General features: G+C 33.5%; 10 protein-coding genes across 10 annotated transcripts; 7 read left to right on the plus strand and 3 right to left on the minus strand.

The window, feature by feature from the left end:
* Nucleotides 1-117: 117 nt before the first annotated feature.
* magA (DNA-3-methyladenine glycosylase I) lies at nucleotides 118-1,071 on the plus strand (the record flags this gene model as incomplete). Its single annotated transcript, XM_020576869.1, has 1 exon — nucleotides 118-1,071. One exon carries the CDS (start codon nucleotides 118-120, stop codon nucleotides 1,069-1,071), a length of 954 nt encoding a protein of 317 aa, XP_020433281.1.
* A 186-nt stretch (nucleotides 1,072-1,257) lies between these two features.
* On the plus strand, nucleotides 1,258-2,243 carry PPL_06001 (DNA-3-methyladenine glycosylase I; the record flags this gene model as incomplete). The annotated part of the gene is made up of 3 exons (XM_020576870.1): nucleotides 1,258-1,355; nucleotides 1,426-1,969; nucleotides 2,133-2,243. 3 exons carry the CDS (start codon nucleotides 1,258-1,260, stop codon nucleotides 2,241-2,243), a joined length of 753 nt encoding a protein of 250 aa, XP_020433282.1.
* A 647-nt stretch (nucleotides 2,244-2,890) lies between these two features.
* Nucleotides 2,891-3,292, plus strand: PPL_06002 (uncharacterized protein; the record flags this gene model as incomplete). The annotated part of the gene is made up of 2 exons (XM_020576871.1): nucleotides 2,891-2,897; nucleotides 3,156-3,292. 2 exons carry the CDS (start codon nucleotides 2,891-2,893, stop codon nucleotides 3,290-3,292), a joined length of 144 nt encoding a protein of 47 aa, XP_020433283.1.
* Nucleotides 3,293-3,520: 228 nt separating this feature from the next.
* PPL_06003 (uncharacterized protein) lies at nucleotides 3,521-4,017 on the minus strand (the record flags this gene model as incomplete). The annotated part of the gene is made up of 2 exons (XM_020576872.1): nucleotides 3,521-3,594; nucleotides 3,672-4,017. 2 exons carry the CDS (start codon nucleotides 4,015-4,017, stop codon nucleotides 3,521-3,523), a joined length of 420 nt encoding a protein of 139 aa, XP_020433284.1.
* A 963-nt stretch (nucleotides 4,018-4,980) lies between these two features.
* Nucleotides 4,981-5,729, plus strand: PPL_06004 (glutathione S-transferase; the record flags this gene model as incomplete). The annotated part of the gene is made up of 3 exons (XM_020576873.1): nucleotides 4,981-5,007; nucleotides 5,070-5,139; nucleotides 5,215-5,729. The coding sequence occupies 3 exons, from the start codon at nucleotides 4,981-4,983 to the stop codon at nucleotides 5,727-5,729; spliced, it is 612 nt and encodes a 203-aa protein (XP_020433285.1).
* A 322-nt stretch (nucleotides 5,730-6,051) lies between these two features.
* Nucleotides 6,052-8,238, plus strand: PPL_06005 (GTP-binding protein TypA/BipA; the record flags this gene model as incomplete). The annotated part of the gene is made up of 2 exons (XM_020576874.1): nucleotides 6,052-6,907; nucleotides 6,995-8,238. 2 exons carry the CDS (start codon nucleotides 6,052-6,054, stop codon nucleotides 8,236-8,238), a joined length of 2,100 nt encoding a protein of 699 aa, XP_020433286.1.
* An 818-nt stretch (nucleotides 8,239-9,056) lies between these two features.
* On the plus strand, nucleotides 9,057-9,881 carry PPL_06006 (uncharacterized protein; the record flags this gene model as incomplete). The annotated part of the gene is made up of 2 exons (XM_020576875.1): nucleotides 9,057-9,376; nucleotides 9,431-9,881. 2 exons carry the CDS (start codon nucleotides 9,057-9,059, stop codon nucleotides 9,879-9,881), a joined length of 771 nt encoding a protein of 256 aa, XP_020433287.1.
* Nucleotides 9,882-10,828: 947 nt separating this feature from the next.
* PPL_06007 (uncharacterized protein) lies at nucleotides 10,829-12,061 on the plus strand (the record flags this gene model as incomplete). The annotated part of the gene is made up of 2 exons (XM_020576876.1): nucleotides 10,829-11,403; nucleotides 11,434-12,061. The coding sequence occupies 2 exons, from the start codon at nucleotides 10,829-10,831 to the stop codon at nucleotides 12,059-12,061; spliced, it is 1,203 nt and encodes a 400-aa protein (XP_020433288.1).
* A 92-nt stretch (nucleotides 12,062-12,153) lies between these two features.
* Nucleotides 12,154-15,493, minus strand: PPL_06008 (uncharacterized protein; the record flags this gene model as incomplete). Its single annotated transcript, XM_020576877.1, has 3 exons — nucleotides 12,154-13,844; nucleotides 13,913-14,225; nucleotides 14,618-15,493. The coding sequence occupies 3 exons, from the start codon at nucleotides 15,491-15,493 to the stop codon at nucleotides 12,154-12,156; spliced, it is 2,880 nt and encodes a 959-aa protein (XP_020433289.1).
* A 2,296-nt stretch (nucleotides 15,494-17,789) lies between these two features.
* On the minus strand, nucleotides 17,790-18,861 carry pppB (serine/threonine-protein phosphatase; the record flags this gene model as incomplete). The annotated part of the gene is made up of 2 exons (XM_020576878.1): nucleotides 17,790-18,029; nucleotides 18,124-18,861. 2 exons carry the CDS (start codon nucleotides 18,859-18,861, stop codon nucleotides 17,790-17,792), a joined length of 978 nt encoding a protein of 325 aa, XP_020433290.1.
* Nucleotides 18,862-19,490: the final 629 nt, after the last annotated feature.

The raw sequence follows: 19,490 nt of genomic DNA on the forward strand, positions 1-19,490 counted from the left end.
TTTGTGTGTTTAAAATAAGATGATGTGGTATCTTTTTTTACCTCAGTGTAAATAAATTTGTATTGTTAAATAAATTAGTTTATAACAAAAAAGAAATAAAATAAAAATCAAATAGAAATGTCTGTTTCAAAAACAATAGGTTCCATTGCAAGTAAAAGTAGTGCCACTCAACAACTGGTTCGATGTGGTTGGGTAACTAGCGATCCTCTATATTTGGAGTATCATGACCATGAGTGGGGAATCCCAAATAGAGATCGGAGACACTTGTTTGAAATGATTTGTCTGGAAGGTCAGCAAGCCGGTCTGAGTTGGATCACTATTCTAAAGAAGCGTGCTGCCTACAAATCCTCTTTTCATAATTTCGATGTAGACAAGGTTGCAAACATGACCGATGAAGATATCAATAAACTATTGAGTTTGACAAACTCTTCAATCATTAGACATCGTGGAAAGCTTGAAGCGATTGTCCACAACGCCAAGATGGTAAAAGCAATGGAGAAGAAAGGCGAGAATCTATCCGATTTCTTTTGGTCGTTTTCACCAAATAATAATAGTAATAGTAAAATAAAATCAACAAAAGTGGAAGAAGTGGACGATGAAGAAGATGAAGAAGTAGATGAGAGTGTTTCAAAAAGAAAAGGTAAGGCAAAGGCTACAGAGTCAAAACAAAGTACAACTAAATATTTCAATAGCTATGATAGTCTTTCAGAGGTACCTGCAACAACAACAGAGTCTGACCTGATGTCAAAAGAGCTCAAGAAACGTGGATTCAAATTTGTTGGATCGACGACTTGCTATGCATTTATTCAAGCTTGTGGCCTAGTTAATGACCATATTAGTGGCTGTTTTTGTTATGCACCAATAAAGAACAACGTGGCTGCCGTCGAAACTACCAGTCAAGCAATTGCTAAACAGGAGGATACTCTCAAAATTGAAGATACCGAGGAGGAAGTATCAGATGATGAAACATCAACAACAACAACCACCAGTAGTAAGAAAAGAAAGAATACAAAGAATACAAATATAAAATCTCAATCAACAACAACAACTAAAAAGAATAAATCAAAATAAATATTATTTTTTCAAACCCATTTTTGGGTGCTTATTCGTAAAGAACTGTATTCTTTCTATTCTTTTTTTTTCACAAATTTCAATAGCCAAACACCTTTTTTTTCCTGGAAATCGATGGCATAAATTTAATTAATTAGTAGTATAAAACAATATATCGATATATTTAAATTAAAACTTATGAAAACAATGTCAAATATCGTTATAAAAAGATGTGGATGGACTATAAAAGATCCTATTTATTTAGACTACCACGATAATGAGTGGGGAAAACCTCAAAGAGATAGGTATTTATAAAATATATTCATATATAAATAGATTTAAACATTGATATATTATCTAAACAATCTACACTAGAGTTAGACTGTTTGAAATGTTATCTCTTGGTGTTACTCAATGTGGTTTGTCTTGGAATATAGTTTTCAAAAGAAGAGATTCCTACAGAGTTGCTTTCAGCCAGTTTAATATTGAAAATATTTCAAAGTTTACAGGGGAGGACATCGATCGTTTAATGAAAAATGAACAATTAATCAGACACCGAGGAAAGCTTGAAGCAATTGTCAACAATGCAAAGATGGTTTTGGAATTGGAATCAAAACTAAAAATTTCATTCCCGGAATATCTGTGGGGTTTTGTTGGTGACAAGCCTATACTCAACAACAATACATCGATATCAGGTATTCCAACCAAGTCTGACGTGTCTGATAAGATGGCTGCTTCACTAAAAACATACGGGTTCAAATTCACTGGGACAACCATCTGCTATGCTTTCATGCAAACCGTCGGAATGATAAATGATCATCTCGAAGATTGTTTTTGTCGAGTTGGTCCAACTCAATCTTCGGCGGCAAAACCCGCTGCTAGAAAATCTAAACTCAAACAAACATCTCCAATCAAAGAAGTAAAGAGAGTTGAGAATAAAAAAGAATAAAATTCATTTTGTACATTAGAGTTTACTTATTTATTACAGTTTGACGATAGATATCAAGATGAGATATTCTGTGAGGTACTGACATGTCTGGATTTAGGAATTCTAAAAATTCTATAGTTTTGTTTCCAAGCAGACTGTTGTAGAATCTGTCGTTGTCATCCGAGAGTTTCTCATCGAGTACTCTCATCTTTTTGAGGAATCGTTGGTTAGAGTATATGAAATCACAAAGAGCGTGTACTGCTAGATCGTTTAGAGAATAAACTAAAATGAGAGTATTGATGGTTTGGTTTGATTTGAGTGAGTGGAAAAACTGATCTGTGAGTGCGTCTCTCATTTCATAGATGGAGAGTGTGTGAAGTGTGGTGTAAATGGGAAGTAGGTTGATTTGATTTGCAAGTGCTTTATAGCTGATGGAATGTAGTTCGAGTGAGTTCTTCTCGACCGTTGAGACGTTATTTAGTGAGTATACACTGAATCGTTTCATTGGTGAATCTGGAGAGGTAAGATACTTGATAAAGTCTATCGATTGTACAGCCTCTTCGCTTGGTAGACGGAATGGCAGTACCAGTGTGTTGAGCTGTGGCAACTGCAGTAGCGCATGGTAGATATCAATGTTCAGTAGACCTGGACCAAACAATTGAATCTTTCGCACATTTCTTTTCCGCAAGAGCATTTCACACACTTGGTCGATCCTGGTCTCTGCAATCTGACATTTTGTTCTTATGAGATAGGACAATATTGAGTTGGCTTCGCCAAAGAGAAATTCCACCATCTTTTGCTTTTCAAAAAACCAGAGATCATCGATGGTGATGTCGATCGAAGTTAGAGTTGTGAATTTACAGAGGAAATCGAGCTTGGCATCGTTTGAGTTTATTGTAATCTTTTGAAGAAATGGAAAGTATTTGGGTGTGATTTTCTCGATTCCACATCGATCGTCGAGCCAGTACATCTGAAAGTTTAACTTGCGCACCAATATTTTATTCTCACCGATGGAGCGGTAGAGATCATAGAGGATATGTCGCCGAATCGAGATGGTCTCCATCCGAGTGTTGAAATAAAAGGTGAGAGTATCGATATTGTGGATTGCGCGATGATCGTTGTTCAGCAGTTTTTTGGTTGGCGATTTCCAGTCTGTTTTCGAAATGAATATATTCAGCGGAATCTCTCGATGTACAATGTAGAACCATCGCCTACACACCAGTGACAGGTTCAAGAGATGGTAGTGGTTCTTGTAGGGACGCAGATGTGTTGGTGCTGACAATGCTAATTTCAGAATTTTGCGCTGAATTATAATGGGAAGATTACAGCCGGAACATTGTGCGTGCTGCCATGTATTCGAGTGTAAAACGATATCAGAACCATGCGAAACATTGGTGAGTATGTGATATGGAAATTCGATGGTTTGACCCAGTTTAAAAGGTAGATCGTCATCAAATACATTGATGACAAGTGTAATATCATTGTCGGTCTCTCTGAACACCTTAAAGTCAATCAACTTGATGCATCTCACTTCATTCTTTCTCAGCTGAATATAGTGGTCACTAAGATTGCTAAAAGTTGCTTTAAAATAAGATTTTCCATCAAATAATAAACATCTAAATTAATAAAATAGAAAAAGCTGTTAGTTTGTGACAATCTATTTATATATAGCAATATTCCTACTTTATTTTACTATATGGTTTCTTTCTTGGTGATAAATATACATTTTTATTTTTCTTATAATTACTATTTGTGGTTTTAATGTTACGCTTCTTACTAATACTGCTATTACTATCACTTTCACTACTGCTACTATCGTTATAACTATTGTTGTTGTTGTTGCTATTGTTATAGCAATAACCATAGTCTTGCTGATTGTCAGTATCGCTTAAAAACCATTTGCTCATAACAACGTAGATATCATTGTGTGAATTAAAAGTGTCATTATGATGGTCAGTGTGTGATTTAAAATTACTGTAAGACTTATTCTTGACATTAAAATTAATATCACTTATATATTTAGTTAAACAACCATCCATTATAGATACTAAACAGAATATTCATTTGAGAATATCTTTTATATTTATATTTATAAATTATATTATATTTGCATTTTCTGAAACAAATTTTATAATCAACTGAAATTTTTGTGTTTAGATTCATTCAGATTTATAAAGAAAACAAAAAATTTAAAAATCTATTACAACTGACCAAGAAGGTTGTATTTTGGGGAAAAAAGATTATACATCATGCATAGAAGTAAACTATTCAAGTCTCTACAAATAAACTAAGCTTGAATTTGATAGGTATGGAGAGGTTTAAGTGTATAGAAATTTGAATTATCATTCTGTTTGGTATTTGTTTGGATTTCACTTATATATCTACTATTTGAGAAGCTATCACATGAAAGCTTAGCTACAAAAAACAAACAATTCATATCTATAGAGTGGATATATATCATATATTTTTTAAAATAAACTTAAACTTATAATAGAGTTTCTATGATAAAATTATTATGTAATCCTCATAAATATAATAAAATAATGATTTAATATAACCCAGCAACATGAGCTATTGATATGTTGCTATGATGAGTGACCAAAATAAGTTCATGAACCAAATTTAACTTAAAATATCTAAAACAAAAGTTTATTTTTAAATTTTTTTACTTTGAGTCATCTTTTTAAAAATTACGTGTCTTGTTTAATTTAAAAATAAACAATGATGTAGATTATTCCAAAAGTCATCGAACCTTTAAATGATCACTTAATTTAATTAAATTAATAGTTTATCTGAAATTTATGAAATATTGAAGAAATCTACTGTAGAAATCGTTATGTCTTTTGGAAAATCCGTCTCCTACAATGCTAGATTTCAATATAAATAGCACAGGTTCTTGTTCAAATGGAATAAGCAACAAACAAATCAATAAATATATAAAACAAAACTAAACAAAACAAATAATCTAAACTTAAATATTCAAACTTAAAAATATTTCAAAAATGACCAAGATTCCAACTTTATATTATGTAAGTAGTTTTAAATTAATTTTTTTCCTTTTGAATAGTTAATGACTAATGGAATAATATAGTTCAACTCCAGAGGTAGAGGTGAAGGTACCCGTCTCTTACTTACTTTGGCTGGTGTAAAGTTTAATGATGGTAAGAAAAAATAATTTAATAGATTTTCGATTTGTTAAAAAATAAATAAAGAGTATCTGATTAATTTGTCTGTAGTTCGTTACAATAGTGCTTTGACACCAGAGATTAGATCCAAGACAACCTATGGTACTCTCCCATTCTATGAGGATGACGATATCCAATTGGCACAATCGTTAGCCATCGAGAGTTACTTGGCTGGAAAATTTGGTTTGGCTGGTGAAAGTCCAATTGAAAGGGCCAAGATCCTCTCTGTTTCCCAAGCAGCCATCGATTTTGTATTGCCAATCTTCCACTCGGATACCGATGAAAAGAAGAACAGATTCAAAAACGACACACTTCCAAGACTGTTGAACTCGTACGAGAGACTTCTCATCGACAACAGAAACACTACCAATGAAGGTAAATACATCGTCGGAAACAAGCTAAGCTGGGCCGATGTCAGTGTTTTCTATGTCGTGGACTTCCTCCTTTTCAAAGGTTTCGGTGAATTGGTCAACCAATATCCAGCTCTAAACTTTGCCAAGTCAAGCTTCGAGTCGATTCCAGTCATCAACGACTATCTTCAACAACGTGCTCAAAATAACAATTAAATTAATTACTTGTATTTTTAAAAATAGCAATAACCATTATAAATATTCAATAAAACAATCTTGATCATGGATATGAAATTTCATAAAATAAAAAAAATAAAAATTAATTTAAATAGTTTTTTTTTGTCGTTTTTTTTTTTTTTGATGATAAAAAATGTTGTTGTAAATTTTTTTCACCGATCGTGGTGGGAAGTGTGTTAGCTCAAACAACTCTGACTATTTCTAAATCGAAAACTCAAACAATTCGCTTCCATCATTTACCCTTTTATATATTTTATATAACTAAATATACAATATATAATAGTAGTGTTAGTGGACAATAATGAATAATTTAGTTAGATCATTATCAAAGAAGTGTGTCGGATACACTGCCAATGCCACCACTGCAAACCCAGTAGTTTTCAATGGTGCCAGATCTTTTTCATCGGTTGTTAACAACAGCTTGAACATCAAGCAACAAAAACAACAAAACCAATATGAAAATAGCAGCAGCAGCAGTGGATTCAGAGTATCACGTCCATTGGCCACTACCAACATTTTTGGTAAATCAAATGTTGAAAAGATGAATTTATATTTCGGACAACAACAACGTTCGTTCAGTTCCAGCATTGAAAAGATTAGAAACGTTGCCATTATTGCACATGTCGATCACGGTAAAACTTCACTGGTTGACCAGTTGCTCCGTCAATCGGGAACCTTGAAGGACGAGCAAACCGAGCGTGTCATGGACAGCAATGCTCTGGAAAAGGAGCGTGGTATCACCATTATGGCCAAGTGCACCAGTCTTTCATATAGCAACCACAAGTTGAATATCGTCGATACACCGGGTCACGGTGATTTCGGTGGTGAAGTCGAGCGTGTACTCTCCATGGTCGATGGTGTCGTCCTCTTGGTCGATGCCACCGAAGGTCCAATGGCCCAAACCAAATTCGTATTGTCCAAGGCTCTCCAAGCTGGTTTGCGTCCAATCGTAGTCATCAACAAGATGGATCGTTCCACTATCCGTGTCGATGAAGTCGAAAGTGAAATCTTTGATCTCTTTGCCACTTTGGGTGCCAACGACGACCAACTTAACTACCCAACACTCTATGCATCTGCTCGTCAAGGTTGGGCTGTCAAAAATAGAAATGATGATCAAAAGGGTATTCTTCCACTTTTAGACACAATCATTGATTATGGTATGAATGAATGAATCATCAGATAAAAAGATATAAAAATAATAATAATGAATAATTAATTAATTTTACCAAAATAATAATATACAGTTAAACATCCAAAGGTTGAAGTTGATAAACCATTTTCAATGTTGGTAACAAATTTGGAATCCGATCCATTCGTAGGTAGAATCGTAACAGGAAAAGTATATAGTGGTAAAGTCAAGATTGGTACTCCATTGAGAGTCATTACCAACACTGGACAACTTGTAGAGGAAGGAAAAGTTACAAAGATCTTTGCCAGACGTGGTGTTGAGCGTTTGACACTCGAGGAGGGTGAAGCTGGTGATATCATTGGTATTGCCGGTTTCCCAACTGCCACTGTAACCAACACTGTCGGTGATGCTACTGTCGCCGAACCAATCTACGCACAACCAATCGATCCACCCGTACTTTCGATGTTCTTTGAGGTCAACAACAGTCCATTCGCCGGAAAGGAAGGTACTCAATTGACATCACTCAAGATCAAGCAACGTTTAATGAAGGAGTTAGAGTCGAATGTATCGATGCAAGTACAATTCCAAGGTGAAGGTGCATTCGAAGTGAAGGGTCGTGGTGAGTTGCAACTCGGTATTCTCTTGGAGAACATGCGTCGTGAAGGTTTCGAAGTTGCAGTATCGCAACCACGTGTAGTCTTTAAGAAGGATCCAGAAACAGGTGCCACACTGGAGCCACAAGAAGAAGTAATTATCGACGTCGACGCTGAATACTCTGGTGTCGTCATTGAGAAGCTCTCAAAGCGTAAGGGAGACTTGATCGAAATGAAACAATCCATGGGTAAAGCTAGACTTTGTTTCATGGTGCCATCGAGAGGTTTGATTGGTTTGCGTTCAGAGTTGATCAACGATACCAAGGGTACCGGTGTATTCAATCATTTGTTCCACTCATACATTCCACACAAGGGACCAATGGCCAACATGGAAAAGGGTGCACTCATTTCAATGTCCGAGGGTGTTACCTCTTCTTTCGCCTTGTCCGGTCTCGAGGATCGTGGTATTCTCTTTGTCGGACCAGCCGTGCCAGTCTATGGAGGTATGATCATCGGTGAGAACAGCAAGCTCAACGATCTCGACGTCAACCCAGTCAAGACTAAGCATCTTACAAACATGCGTACCACCGTAAAGGAAGAAGGTATCCGTTTGTCACCACCAAAGGTATTGAAACTCGAAGAGGCTATCGCTTGTGTCAAGGATGACGAACTCATTGAAATCACACCAAAGAGCATTCGTTTGAGAAAGAGAGAATTGGATATTGGAAAGCGTCAAAAGGCTGCTAGAGATAAGAAGCAATTCTAAACAGCACAGCTAATCAACAAACACACATATAATGCATCATACAACAATATTGCTTTCGAAACATTCTAATAATACACAAGTAGTCCAATTTTTGTACTAACTTATATACCACACAAAACAAAACTCCCCTTTTTTAACAAAAAATAAAAATTTAATCCATCCTTTTTTAAAAGTTTCTGCAAAAAAAAGGTTGGTTATTTATTGATATTATATAATACAAATATAATAAACTTTAATCTCTAAATAATAAATTCAAAATTCTTCAAATATTGGGATAAACTGTTGTTTCAATAAATATTTAATATTTTTTTAAAATTAAAAAGGTATATTATTAATAATCACAGTAATGTTATGCAAAATATTTAACAATAGATAAAATAAAAATAATTACAATTTTGAGATCAATATTATTAAATCATTTTCTTTTGACCCAAGATAGTTTGATATGATTTGTTTTTTTCTAGAAACTATTTTAAAAATTAAAAATTGATTGGTCAAAAAAAAATTCCAGTACTAACGAAACTCGGTTTTGGGCTAGATTTTTTCCAAAAAAGGAAAAAGAAAAAAGAATTCAAAGAAAATCTTAAATTATCTAACCATATATGACATAACATCTTTAAATTCAATAGAATTTATTTTTTGTTAAACAGTTTATTTAAAGATATTTTTACAATATCAAGCGACATATTTAAATATCAAATTTGTGGTCAACCACTTTACTTTATTTATTTTTCTTTTGTTTACATAATAATATAATAACTTTATAATAATAATTTATTTATTTATTTATTTGTATATTTATTTTCTATTATAAAAATATGTATTTAGAAAAACAACTATTTAATTCTGTTTTTAATAATATAGTTATACAAAAACCAATATTTCAATATGTTAAATGGATTCATCAAAAGATACAAAAGGACTCATATAAATGGGAAAACTTTTCAAAAATTCCTCGTTTACTAGTGGATTACGGATATCACAATCCACTACAATCATATTTAGAAAATTATGAATTCCCTCTATCAGTAAAGGAATATTTCATTGGAATATTAATTTCTATTCGAAAGAATTCTCCTCAAACTCTATCTATTTTGCTTTCGCAATATAAGATAATGTTTGAAGTATTTCCAACAATGTATTATTATATATATGCACAACAATACCTATCATACGCAGTTTATTACAATAGACCTAATATGTTGGATGTCATCGATCAATACACAAAATCAGATTACAAAGAAGCTCTGGAATTAGTTGGTCAATATGGAGGAGTTGAATGTTTGGAGTGGTTGGTGAAAAAGATAAACAATAATCAAGACAGTGTCTATAGCGTGGTAGCCAATCTTTCTGTATATTTCGGTCAGACAGAAATCACCAAGTGGTTGCTACAAAACATTCCAGAGTGCACCAAAGGATCAATATTTTATCTTGCAGTTACTGGAGGAAAGAAATCATCATTGAAATGGATCCATCCAGCACTATCGTTGAAAGAAGACGCATCCGAGAAGAAAGACCTTTCTGAGATATGGTATAATTATTTTGGTGAAACATCAGAGCCCGAAGATTTCCAATTAAATTTATCAAAAAACTATAAATTACAGTACAAAAAAGAAAAAACAAAAAAATTATTAGATATTTAATTCAGGTTAATAAAATTAATAAATATTTATATCTTACTTCTAACTATTTGTTGTGTCTAATTTATTACGGTGCAAATCACTGTTCACGGTCATATATAGATATAATATTCATTTTAGAATAGGTTTGAGGTTTAACAAGTATAATAAAGGGTAGTATTGTTTTGAAGTAATAGAAATTAAAATTTTTGATAATGGAACCTAATATCTTTAGTAAAAAGAACCTTTGCACAATCATCTTTATTTTATAATCAAAAAAAAAAAAAAAAAAAATTCAGAATATCTAAAAAAATTGGGATAATATAACCCATTAAGTTGTAACCTGGTTAGTGTGTTTAATTACTTAGGTCATCAGTAAAAGAAATAATTAATGTAACCCTGGTTAATTTTAACATTTAAATTACATTTCTAATCGATGAATCTTCATTTTCATCATTTTACATTTTATATAGTTATTTATAAAGAATTTATTTATATATATTATTTTTGTTTAATTACAACATATTTTTAGATATATAATAATTTAGCTAATGGATTTATTCAATTTATTTTTATGTTTGATGAAAAATAAATTTTTATCGAATACTATATTCTATCATATTAGACAGATCAATATAAGATATAATCCACCTCTCACCAATTTTCTACATTGCTGTTTTAAGTTTAACGATACACAGAGTGCAGAGCGTATTCTCAGAAATGGTTATATTGGATTTCTCAAAGAGAAGGTTATCTTGTTTAGAGACACTGGTCTTTATTCGCATCGGTTGAATTGGTCCGATATTTCCACCCAGATGTTGGCGAGTAAGGTGAAGGACGATGAGACAGTCATTGATCTAGTTGCCGATGTCTATCCTCAGATACTGACGCCTATGTTGTTTGACATTTGTGTTACCAATAACAATCTAGCGTTGTTCAAGAGAGTTTGCTTGGCATGTGTGAAAATGATAATGAAAACACCCGGTATTCTCTCAAAGCTTATGATGAAAGCTATCGAACAAAAGAATGTGGAAATGGTAGAGTTTATGATAAACCGATACAGTCCTCCAATCAAAAACCTAGATGCATTGTTAAAAACAACATTGAAAACAGGAAATGTACAGATATTCAATATGATCAAACAATACATTCAACTACCGCCCTCCAAGATCTACAAGATACTGAAATACTTTTCGGATGTCGAGTTTGTAAAGCAGATGTTCGAAGCGGAAGTCACATCGATACACATCAACAAATATATATCGCAGTTGGTGAAATGCAGCTACAAGGATGTGAAATGGTGTCACATCGATATTCTTAGATATCTCATCGATCGCTCAGAGACTGGCTATACTTTTCAACCGGACGTCGAATGTATCTTGAGCCACAGAGAGGTCAATCCATTCCAGTTTGAACCAGACCAACTTCCATACTACCACTTGGCGATGATGGCATACTACACTGAATCTCCAGATATGGTATTCGTTGCCAAGCAAGTGGTATCTTTCAAAAACTGTTTGTTTTTGGAGTATATCATCGACTCAAAGTTTGTCGATCCCAAAAATAATCTCTTTAGCTTCTTGGTGGAAAACGGAAGCTTGGAAATGGTAATGAAATTTAGGAAACACCAACAACCGACAACGCATATCTACTCATTGAGCGCAACTGAGAGTTTGGAGATTCTTGCTTTCGTTCGTAATAACGGTCAAGTCAGCATGGAATACAATGCATACAGAGAATTGATATATCGACACGATCATAGAACGGTGCTCTACATTCACGATGAGGAGATCATGCCACTGTTTTTTCTACAGTCCTACCTAATTAATATTGACCTCTTCATTGGTATCGTACAGAGAACAAACGATGATTACACAATCAATTCGTTCAGCTGGGGTATTCAACACTTTGGTAGACTTTTTCAAGCTGGTTTTCGAGACTATTTCGATAGAGACGATACCATGATAAAACTAATCAAGAATAGACAGAAATCGGATTTCGAACTTGCAGCAAAGAGCTTCAAACGTTTGGTAGACCCTCTTGAGTTTTTAGAGATTGGAGATTTGGAGTGGATGGACGAAATGTTGGAAAAGAAACTTTGTCTGTCTCAAACTAAAGATTCACTAAGATTCTCTTTTCTTCTCTATGAATACTTTGGATCGGAAATAGCTCATTCAAAATATAATCGTTTATTTGTATCATGATTTGATTTCAAATAAATATAATAAAAACATTTTATTTATTTTATATATATATATATAGTTAATATTATTTCTTTATTAATAATATTTTTGTTTTAAGATGCATCATCAAATAATTCTATTGCATTCTGTTGGAGGAACTCTTCGAAAGGATGCATATCTTGAATTGGTTGAAATAGCTCTTCAGATTTCTGTTGAGGCATCTGTGGATGTTGTGATTGCGATGAGGGTATATGCTCATCCGGATGTTGTGGAGGTGTAGGAGGTGGAGGTATTGAAGAAATTTGTGTGGGAGGCGTTGATGGAGGTTGCGTGCCATTTTGATTATATTGTGTTGGTTGTTGACTATTATTACTGTTGTTGTTGTTGCTGTTGCTGTTGTTATTATTATTGTTGTTATTGTTGGCTTTGGACGATTTAGATTTAGAAGAGGTGGGTGGGGTTGGTTGAGCAAACTGGTGAGTTGGTGATGCGTTTTGAGTGTTTTTGTTTGTGGCTGTTGGATTGGTTGGTGATGGAGGCTGATTAAATGCCGCTGGTGAAATGGGTGGTACCTGTGAATTTGGATAAACTTGGTATGGATAATTATACATCATTAAAGGCTGTTGGTTGGCAAACTGTGCAGATGGTGGCTGTGTTGAAAATTGCATTTGTGAGGGTGAAGGTGGTTGTCCGTTATGAGTACGTTGATTGGTTTGTGGATTAGATCCAGGATGTGGAAACTGTGAGTTGTGATAGTGATAGGCTTGTTGTGGTGGCATCATATATTGTTGTTGTGCTTGTGCTTGGTTTGTTGGTGGTTGCTGCTGCTGTTGGAATGCATTGCCAACTGCTTGTTGTTGTGCTTGTTGTTGTTGCATAAAGTTTTGATACAGAGGGTTGGGCGATTGTACTGGCGACGGCAATGAGCCATTGGCCAACGGTCTTCCGCCATTAGGATAACTTCCATTTGGAACTGCTGGTGCGCTGTTTGAGAGAGTATATGGGTGGTGCTGGACAGGTGGAGGTACACCAACTACTGATGTCGAAAGTTGAGGTGGTTGTACTGATGAACCAGACTTGTTTAGTGTCGTCGATGAAGTGTTGGTGGCAGTGCTGCTTGCCAGCGGTGAATTCGAGGTATTTGGTGTGTTGGTGTTTGAGGTGATCGGTGGTGTGGAGACCGGTGTTGCTGGTGTGCCTGGAGAGCTGCTTGAAAGTGAGGAAGAAGACAACTGCTTTCTCCTCTTTGATCCCTTTGCTCTTGGGTTACTGCTGCCTTCGTTGGCTACGGGTACAACGGTTGGTGAGGAATAGCTTCCTTCCATCGATTGTGACTCCTTTCCGCTCTCGTCTGTCGATGACTTTTCATTGTGCTCACCGGTCTTTTGTGCTTTATGCATATGCTTATCGTTATCGAAATCCTTATACACTGTCTTTTTCTTTCCGACTGGGTGATGTTGTTCTTTTAATTCCTTTTGTTGATGTGAAATTTGAAACTTATATACTTTATCCTTTGCGCCACTACTACTACTGCTACTAGTTGAACTGCTGCTATTACTATTACTGGATTTGTTTGCTTCCGCTTTGTTTGCAGTAGCATTACTCGAATCATTATTCTTTTCATTTGATTTACCATTGTTATTATTATTATTATTACTACTACTACTACTACTATTGTTGTTTGTAGCTGATTCTTGAAATGATTTTTGACTTGTCATAGTTGGTACAACAAATGACTGTTTATTTTTCGATTGTTGTTGTTGTTGTTGCTGTTGTTGTTGTTGTAATTGTAATTGATCAAATTCTATATATTTTATATGTAAAAAGATGTTAGTAATCAGATGGTTGAGCTTGTGTAATATAAATATTTACCTTTTGGTGATTTTGAAAATTTATATTTTGTGCAAATTTGATTGACTACATCGGTTAATTCATAGTAATGCATTATGAGTGGAGGTACACCCATGGAGTTGACAGGTGATGTTAAATGTTTCTCAAGTGATTTCAAAGCAATGTGTGATTGTTGTGGTGTGTTTGGCTGTTTGTTGTACTCCAAAAAGAAACGTTCGATCAGTGGCTTCGGTATTAGCTCTTGAAATCCCAGTGACTCAAAGTGGAACGATATAATCTTAAGATCCGGTGTAAAATAGACTGATAGGGTTCCATCGATGTGAACCTGTGCATTCTCAAATATAATTAAAATACGCATTCGCTTTGACTGTAGATTCACCAGGCCGCTCTGAATAAACTCCAACTGTGAATCTTCGAATGTAAATGAAAATGATTTCACTCCTGAATCATATGCTACCTTGAAATATTTTGGAATCAATGTAAATGGAATCTCTGTATTATTATTATTATTATTATTTTGTTTTTGTTTTTGTATAATAAAGATAAACATATATATATTAATATTAATGAATAACCTGATTGAAATTAAAAGTGGTATTTACCATAAGTCCGACTTCCTTTCTTTGTATAGGGTGGCGGCGTAGGTGGTATTATTGCAGTTTGATGATAAGGATTTGGATTCAGTGTATGTATAAAGTGTCCACCACGCATAAAGAAAATATCTACAAAATTCTCCCAAAATCCCAATGAGTTATCTGTTGGTCGTTTCAAATGATATTTGGCAAATTCTGCAAGCTTTGCTACAATTTCATCCATACTGTGCGTTGGCTGTGGTGTGGCTTGTGTATTCGGTGCACTTGGTTGTGTTGCTTGTGCTTGTTGCTGAGTTGCACTTGGTTGTTGCTGTTGTGCTTGTTGTTGTTGCTGTTGTTGTGCTTGTTGTTGTGCCTGTGCCTGTGCTTGTTGTTGCTGTTGTTGTGCCTGTGCTTGTGCCTGTGCCTGCGCCTGTGCCTGTTGTTGTTGCTGTTGCTGTTGCGCTTGTGCTTGTGCCTGTGCTTGAGCTTGTGCTTGTGCTTGTGCCTGTTGTTGTTGCTGTTGTTGAGCATGGGCTAACTGTTGTTGATGTAATTGTTGTGCCTGTGCCTGTGCTTGAGCTTGTGCTTGCGCCTGTTGTTGCTGTTGATGATGTTGTGCCTGTGCTTGTGCATGTTGCTGTTGTGCTTGTGCTTGTGCTTGTGCCTGTTGTTGTTGCTGTTGATGGTGTTGTTGTGCCTGCGCATGAGCTTGTGCTTGTGCTTGTGCATGTGCTGCTTGTGCTGCCTGTTGCTGAGCTGTAGTGTGCTGCTGCATTGGATGATGTAACTGATGTTGTTGATATTGCTGATATTGCATGTGTAGATGTGGTGAAAAAGGATGTTGCATATGATGCATAGGCTGACCATTAAACCCACCAGGTGTGGCACTCTGACCTGGTGCTGCAGGTGCACCGACTACATTTGGATGTATATGAGGTGATTGTTGTGATTGCTGTTGCTGCTGCTGCTGTTGCTGTTGTTGTTGTTGTTGTTGCTGCAGTTGTTGCTGCGATAGGTGTTGGCTCATAGTTTTCATATGTTACTATTCTATTCTTATTTATAAATATTTAATTTAGATCAACACAATCTATCTTTTGTTATCTTTATATATATATCTAGTACTTTTGAATGATTGATTGATTGATGATATAAACTGCCGTTCTAAATTAAGAATTTTAAACAAAAAAAACTAAAAAAAAAAAAAGTGTGTTGTTTATATTATTTTTATATTGCTTTTTTTTTTTTTTTGTTTTTTTGTTTTTGTTTTTGTTCTATTTTTGAGATGAAACGGTTCAGATGAAATGCAAATGACTAATAAATACTTTTGCTAATTAATTAATTGACTCTTCTTTTTTTTTTTTTTTTTTTTGGTCCTCTTTTTTTAATTATTTTTACTCTCTAACAGAAGATCAAAATCAAACATCAATCTCTTTCTATTTTTTAAAGTTAAAGTAAGCATACATCTACTTTCAACTATTGATACTACTATAATACAACTACTTCTTTTTCTTCTATTATAAGCTCTTATATGAAAGTGTATAATATATATTAAAAATACAACAAATGGATTGATTGATTGATTGATTGAGATGATTCAAAGTTTGTCAGAATATTCTACCCTATTCTGTTATACTCTACTACTACTATTATATCTACTCTCACTGATAAGGTTATATTTAAGGCAGGTTCCTAGGACTGAATAAAATAAAAATAAAAACCTAATGATGATTATGATATTTTTTGATTGAATAATGTTGTTGTTGTTGTTGTTGTTGTTGTTGTTGTTGTTGTTGTTGTTGTTGTTGTTGTTGTTATTGTTGTTGTTATTGGTGAAGGTTGAGTTGAATTCAACAAAATTAAATTGTTTAATAAATATGTATTTATATATATAAGGTAACTATTAGTATATGGTCTTTTGTGTCAAAATATATGTGTATATTTATATTTTAATCTTACTATTACTCCTATACTTATAAGTGGTAGAAAAGCTACTGCTAATGGTTGTAGGTGTGTGAATGTGTTTGTGTGAGTGTGTGTTGTGCTATATAATTGCGCTGTGGGGTTGGAAACAGAGAAAGAAAAATAACACAAATTTGAATCAAATATTTGAAATTTAAATTAAAACAAAAAAAATTGCAAAAATAGAAACAAGTAATATTTGTTGTTGACACAAATTTAAAAAAAGTTATATAAAAAATCTATTTTTTTTTCTTTTAATAATTATTGTTTGTTTGTTTTTGATTTTTTTTTTTTAAAGTATTGGTCCTACAGGTTATAGATATTAGAACTACAATTAATTTTAATGGGATATGAATGTATGTATGGAACAACGGAAAAAGTGTAAATAAATATTATATATTGATATTATTGTTGTGAGTGACTGAGTGACTGAGTGACTGACTGAATGACTTGTTTGGCAGGATGATGTGACTGACGACCGGCGTGTGGATAACAATTAATTATTAAGGTGGTGAAAGGGAGGTGTTAAACGGTAATGAAGGTCTTACTGTTAAAAATTATTGCATACTGAAAATTGCAAAAAAAATTTTGTTTTATTTTTTTGTGTTGGTTTTTTTTGTTTTTTTTTTCAAAAATTGTGTTGGGATCAAAAAAAACCAAAAAATTAGAGATTTAAAAATTTACCATTGAGAGTGTTATTTTTAAACCTTAATCCCCAACATCACAAAATTGGATTAATATCCTTGGTCCTTTTTGTATATCTCAACTCTATGATTGAAATTGATTTTTACTCTCCAACCAAAGCAGGTGAGAATAAAATACAGATATTTTTTTAATTAATAAAAATAAAAAACAATTAATTTTAATGCAAAAAAAATTAAAAAAAAATCAAGAATAAATAAATAAAATTGTTAACAAGAGATAATTACTTTCTTTGGTTTAAGATAAATTAATTATATATTATTATTTTTTTTGAATTTTTTTAAAAGGAAGTGGTTGTTAGAGATATGAAATGAACAACGCTGTTTGGTGATGATAAAAAGTCGATATATTATAGTTGTGAATGAAATGATTAGACATTATATTTGTAAGATATTATTTGGCAAGACAAATAAAGAAAATTTTAAATGTGTTTTGTTTGTTGTTTGTTGTTTTTGTTTGTTTGTTTGTTTTGGTTTTTGGCCAATTGGTTAGTGGTAGATAGAGCTATTAATCGAGTGATTTTTCAATTTGGGACGGAGCTGTGTAGATAATTTATTATTAACTATTTAAATATTATTGAATGCGATTATTATTGTTATTGTTATTATTATTCTTATTATTATTAATTATTATTAGTTTTATTATTATTATTATTTAATTATTTATTTTGTTAATTTTTGTTGTTTTTGTTGTTGTTTTCTAGGTGGTGTAAGTGGTCTACCGTTGTTGTCTGCTATTCCTTTCTTTTTATCAGAGGGTTTCAGAATTTGGAAAGAGCACATCAAAGTCTCGTCAACACCCATCATTGCACCGGCGTTATCAAATTCACCAAAGTAATTTGGTGCTGAAAATAAAGTTACAAGTTGTCTCTTTGCAAAGAATTCGTATCCATCTTCAACAACCTATAATATAATATAACAATAATCATGATTAGTTAGTATATAAGCTATTATGGTGTGATCACACTGCTGCTTGTTGTTGTTGTTTGCTACTTACTTGATGAGCTCTGCAAATCAAGTCGAGATCATGTTTCTTTAAAAATTGCTCTACAATATCGGGACCGAAAATATAAGATACACCACGATCGTTGTCTTCCCAACCTTGGACGGACTTGTCAGGGTCGGCCCACAAGAGATCGCAAAGAAGACCGTTGTCTGGTACGACGGTTGGTCTGACGATACGACGGATCTGTTCCATCGATTTCAAATCTGGCGAGAGACCACCGTGCATGCAAAAGATCTTTTCGTCGATGATGGCAGCGACTGGAAGACAGTTGAAGCAGTCGGTGAATGCCTTCCAGAGTCTGGTGTTGTAACGACGCTTACACTCGTCGTAGAAACCATAGATACGATTGATCGATGCACACTCGTGGTTACCACGCAAAATAAAGAAGTTCTCTGGATATTTAATCTTGTAGGCCAACAACAAACAGATGGTCTCAAGCGATTGCTTTCCACGATCGACATAGTCTCCGAGGAAGAGGTAGTTGGAATTGGGTGGCAATCCACCATATTCGAAAAGACGCAACAAATCATAATACTGTCCGTGAATGTCACCACAGATCTTAATCGGTGCTTCGAGCTCTAATAATACTGGTTGGTTAATGAAAATCTCTGTCGCTTGAATCGTCAGATATCTGATCTCATCTTCCTCTAAATCGACATGTTTGCCTGGTTTTGATGTTCTAGGTTCTAGTAATCTTTCTATAATTGAATCTAAATTGATTTCTGTCATCTTTTGTGCTTTATTTATATTCTGTAATTTGATTTTCAAATATATATATATAATATGGGTTATTAATTTATTATTCTTATTATTATTATTCTTTTTTTAATAAATAAAAAAAAACTATGAAAAAAAAAATCGAAATTTTTAAAATAAACTTAAACTAAACAACTGTGCTAAACAAAAATAAACAACACACTATTTTTTTTTCTATTATTACTAATTTAAATATATTTTCTTTTCTTTCGATTTCTTCAATCTTATCTTCTCTGTTTTTTTTATATATATATGATACAGATATTATTTTGATGTTGTTTTAAAAGTAGTAGTCTATTTTATTTTTGACTCTGTTGACTAAAATACGATTTGAGAGAGTGGTGATATAATGGATATCTATTATTCAATTGATAAAAATAATATGTTACTGTGTACTATGAAGACAAAATATGTGTTGACAAAAATTTGAATTTTTTTTTTTTGAATTGAAAAAATAATTAAAAAAAAAACCAAATTGGATTGTTGCGAAAAAAAAACTAAAAATTTTGAAAGGAGTAGGTTGATGTGTCTTTGTTGTTGCTGCACCTTTGATTGTGTGTGTCTGTTGGACAACGGGTTGTGGAAGTTTTAGGTGACTCTTA

Source organism: Heterostelium album, assembly GCF_000004825.1.
Source record: "Heterostelium album PN500 unplaced genomic scaffold PPL_contig13, whole genome shotgun sequence".
Lineage (NCBI taxonomy): Eukaryota > Evosea > Eumycetozoa > Acytosteliales > Acytosteliaceae > Heterostelium > Heterostelium album.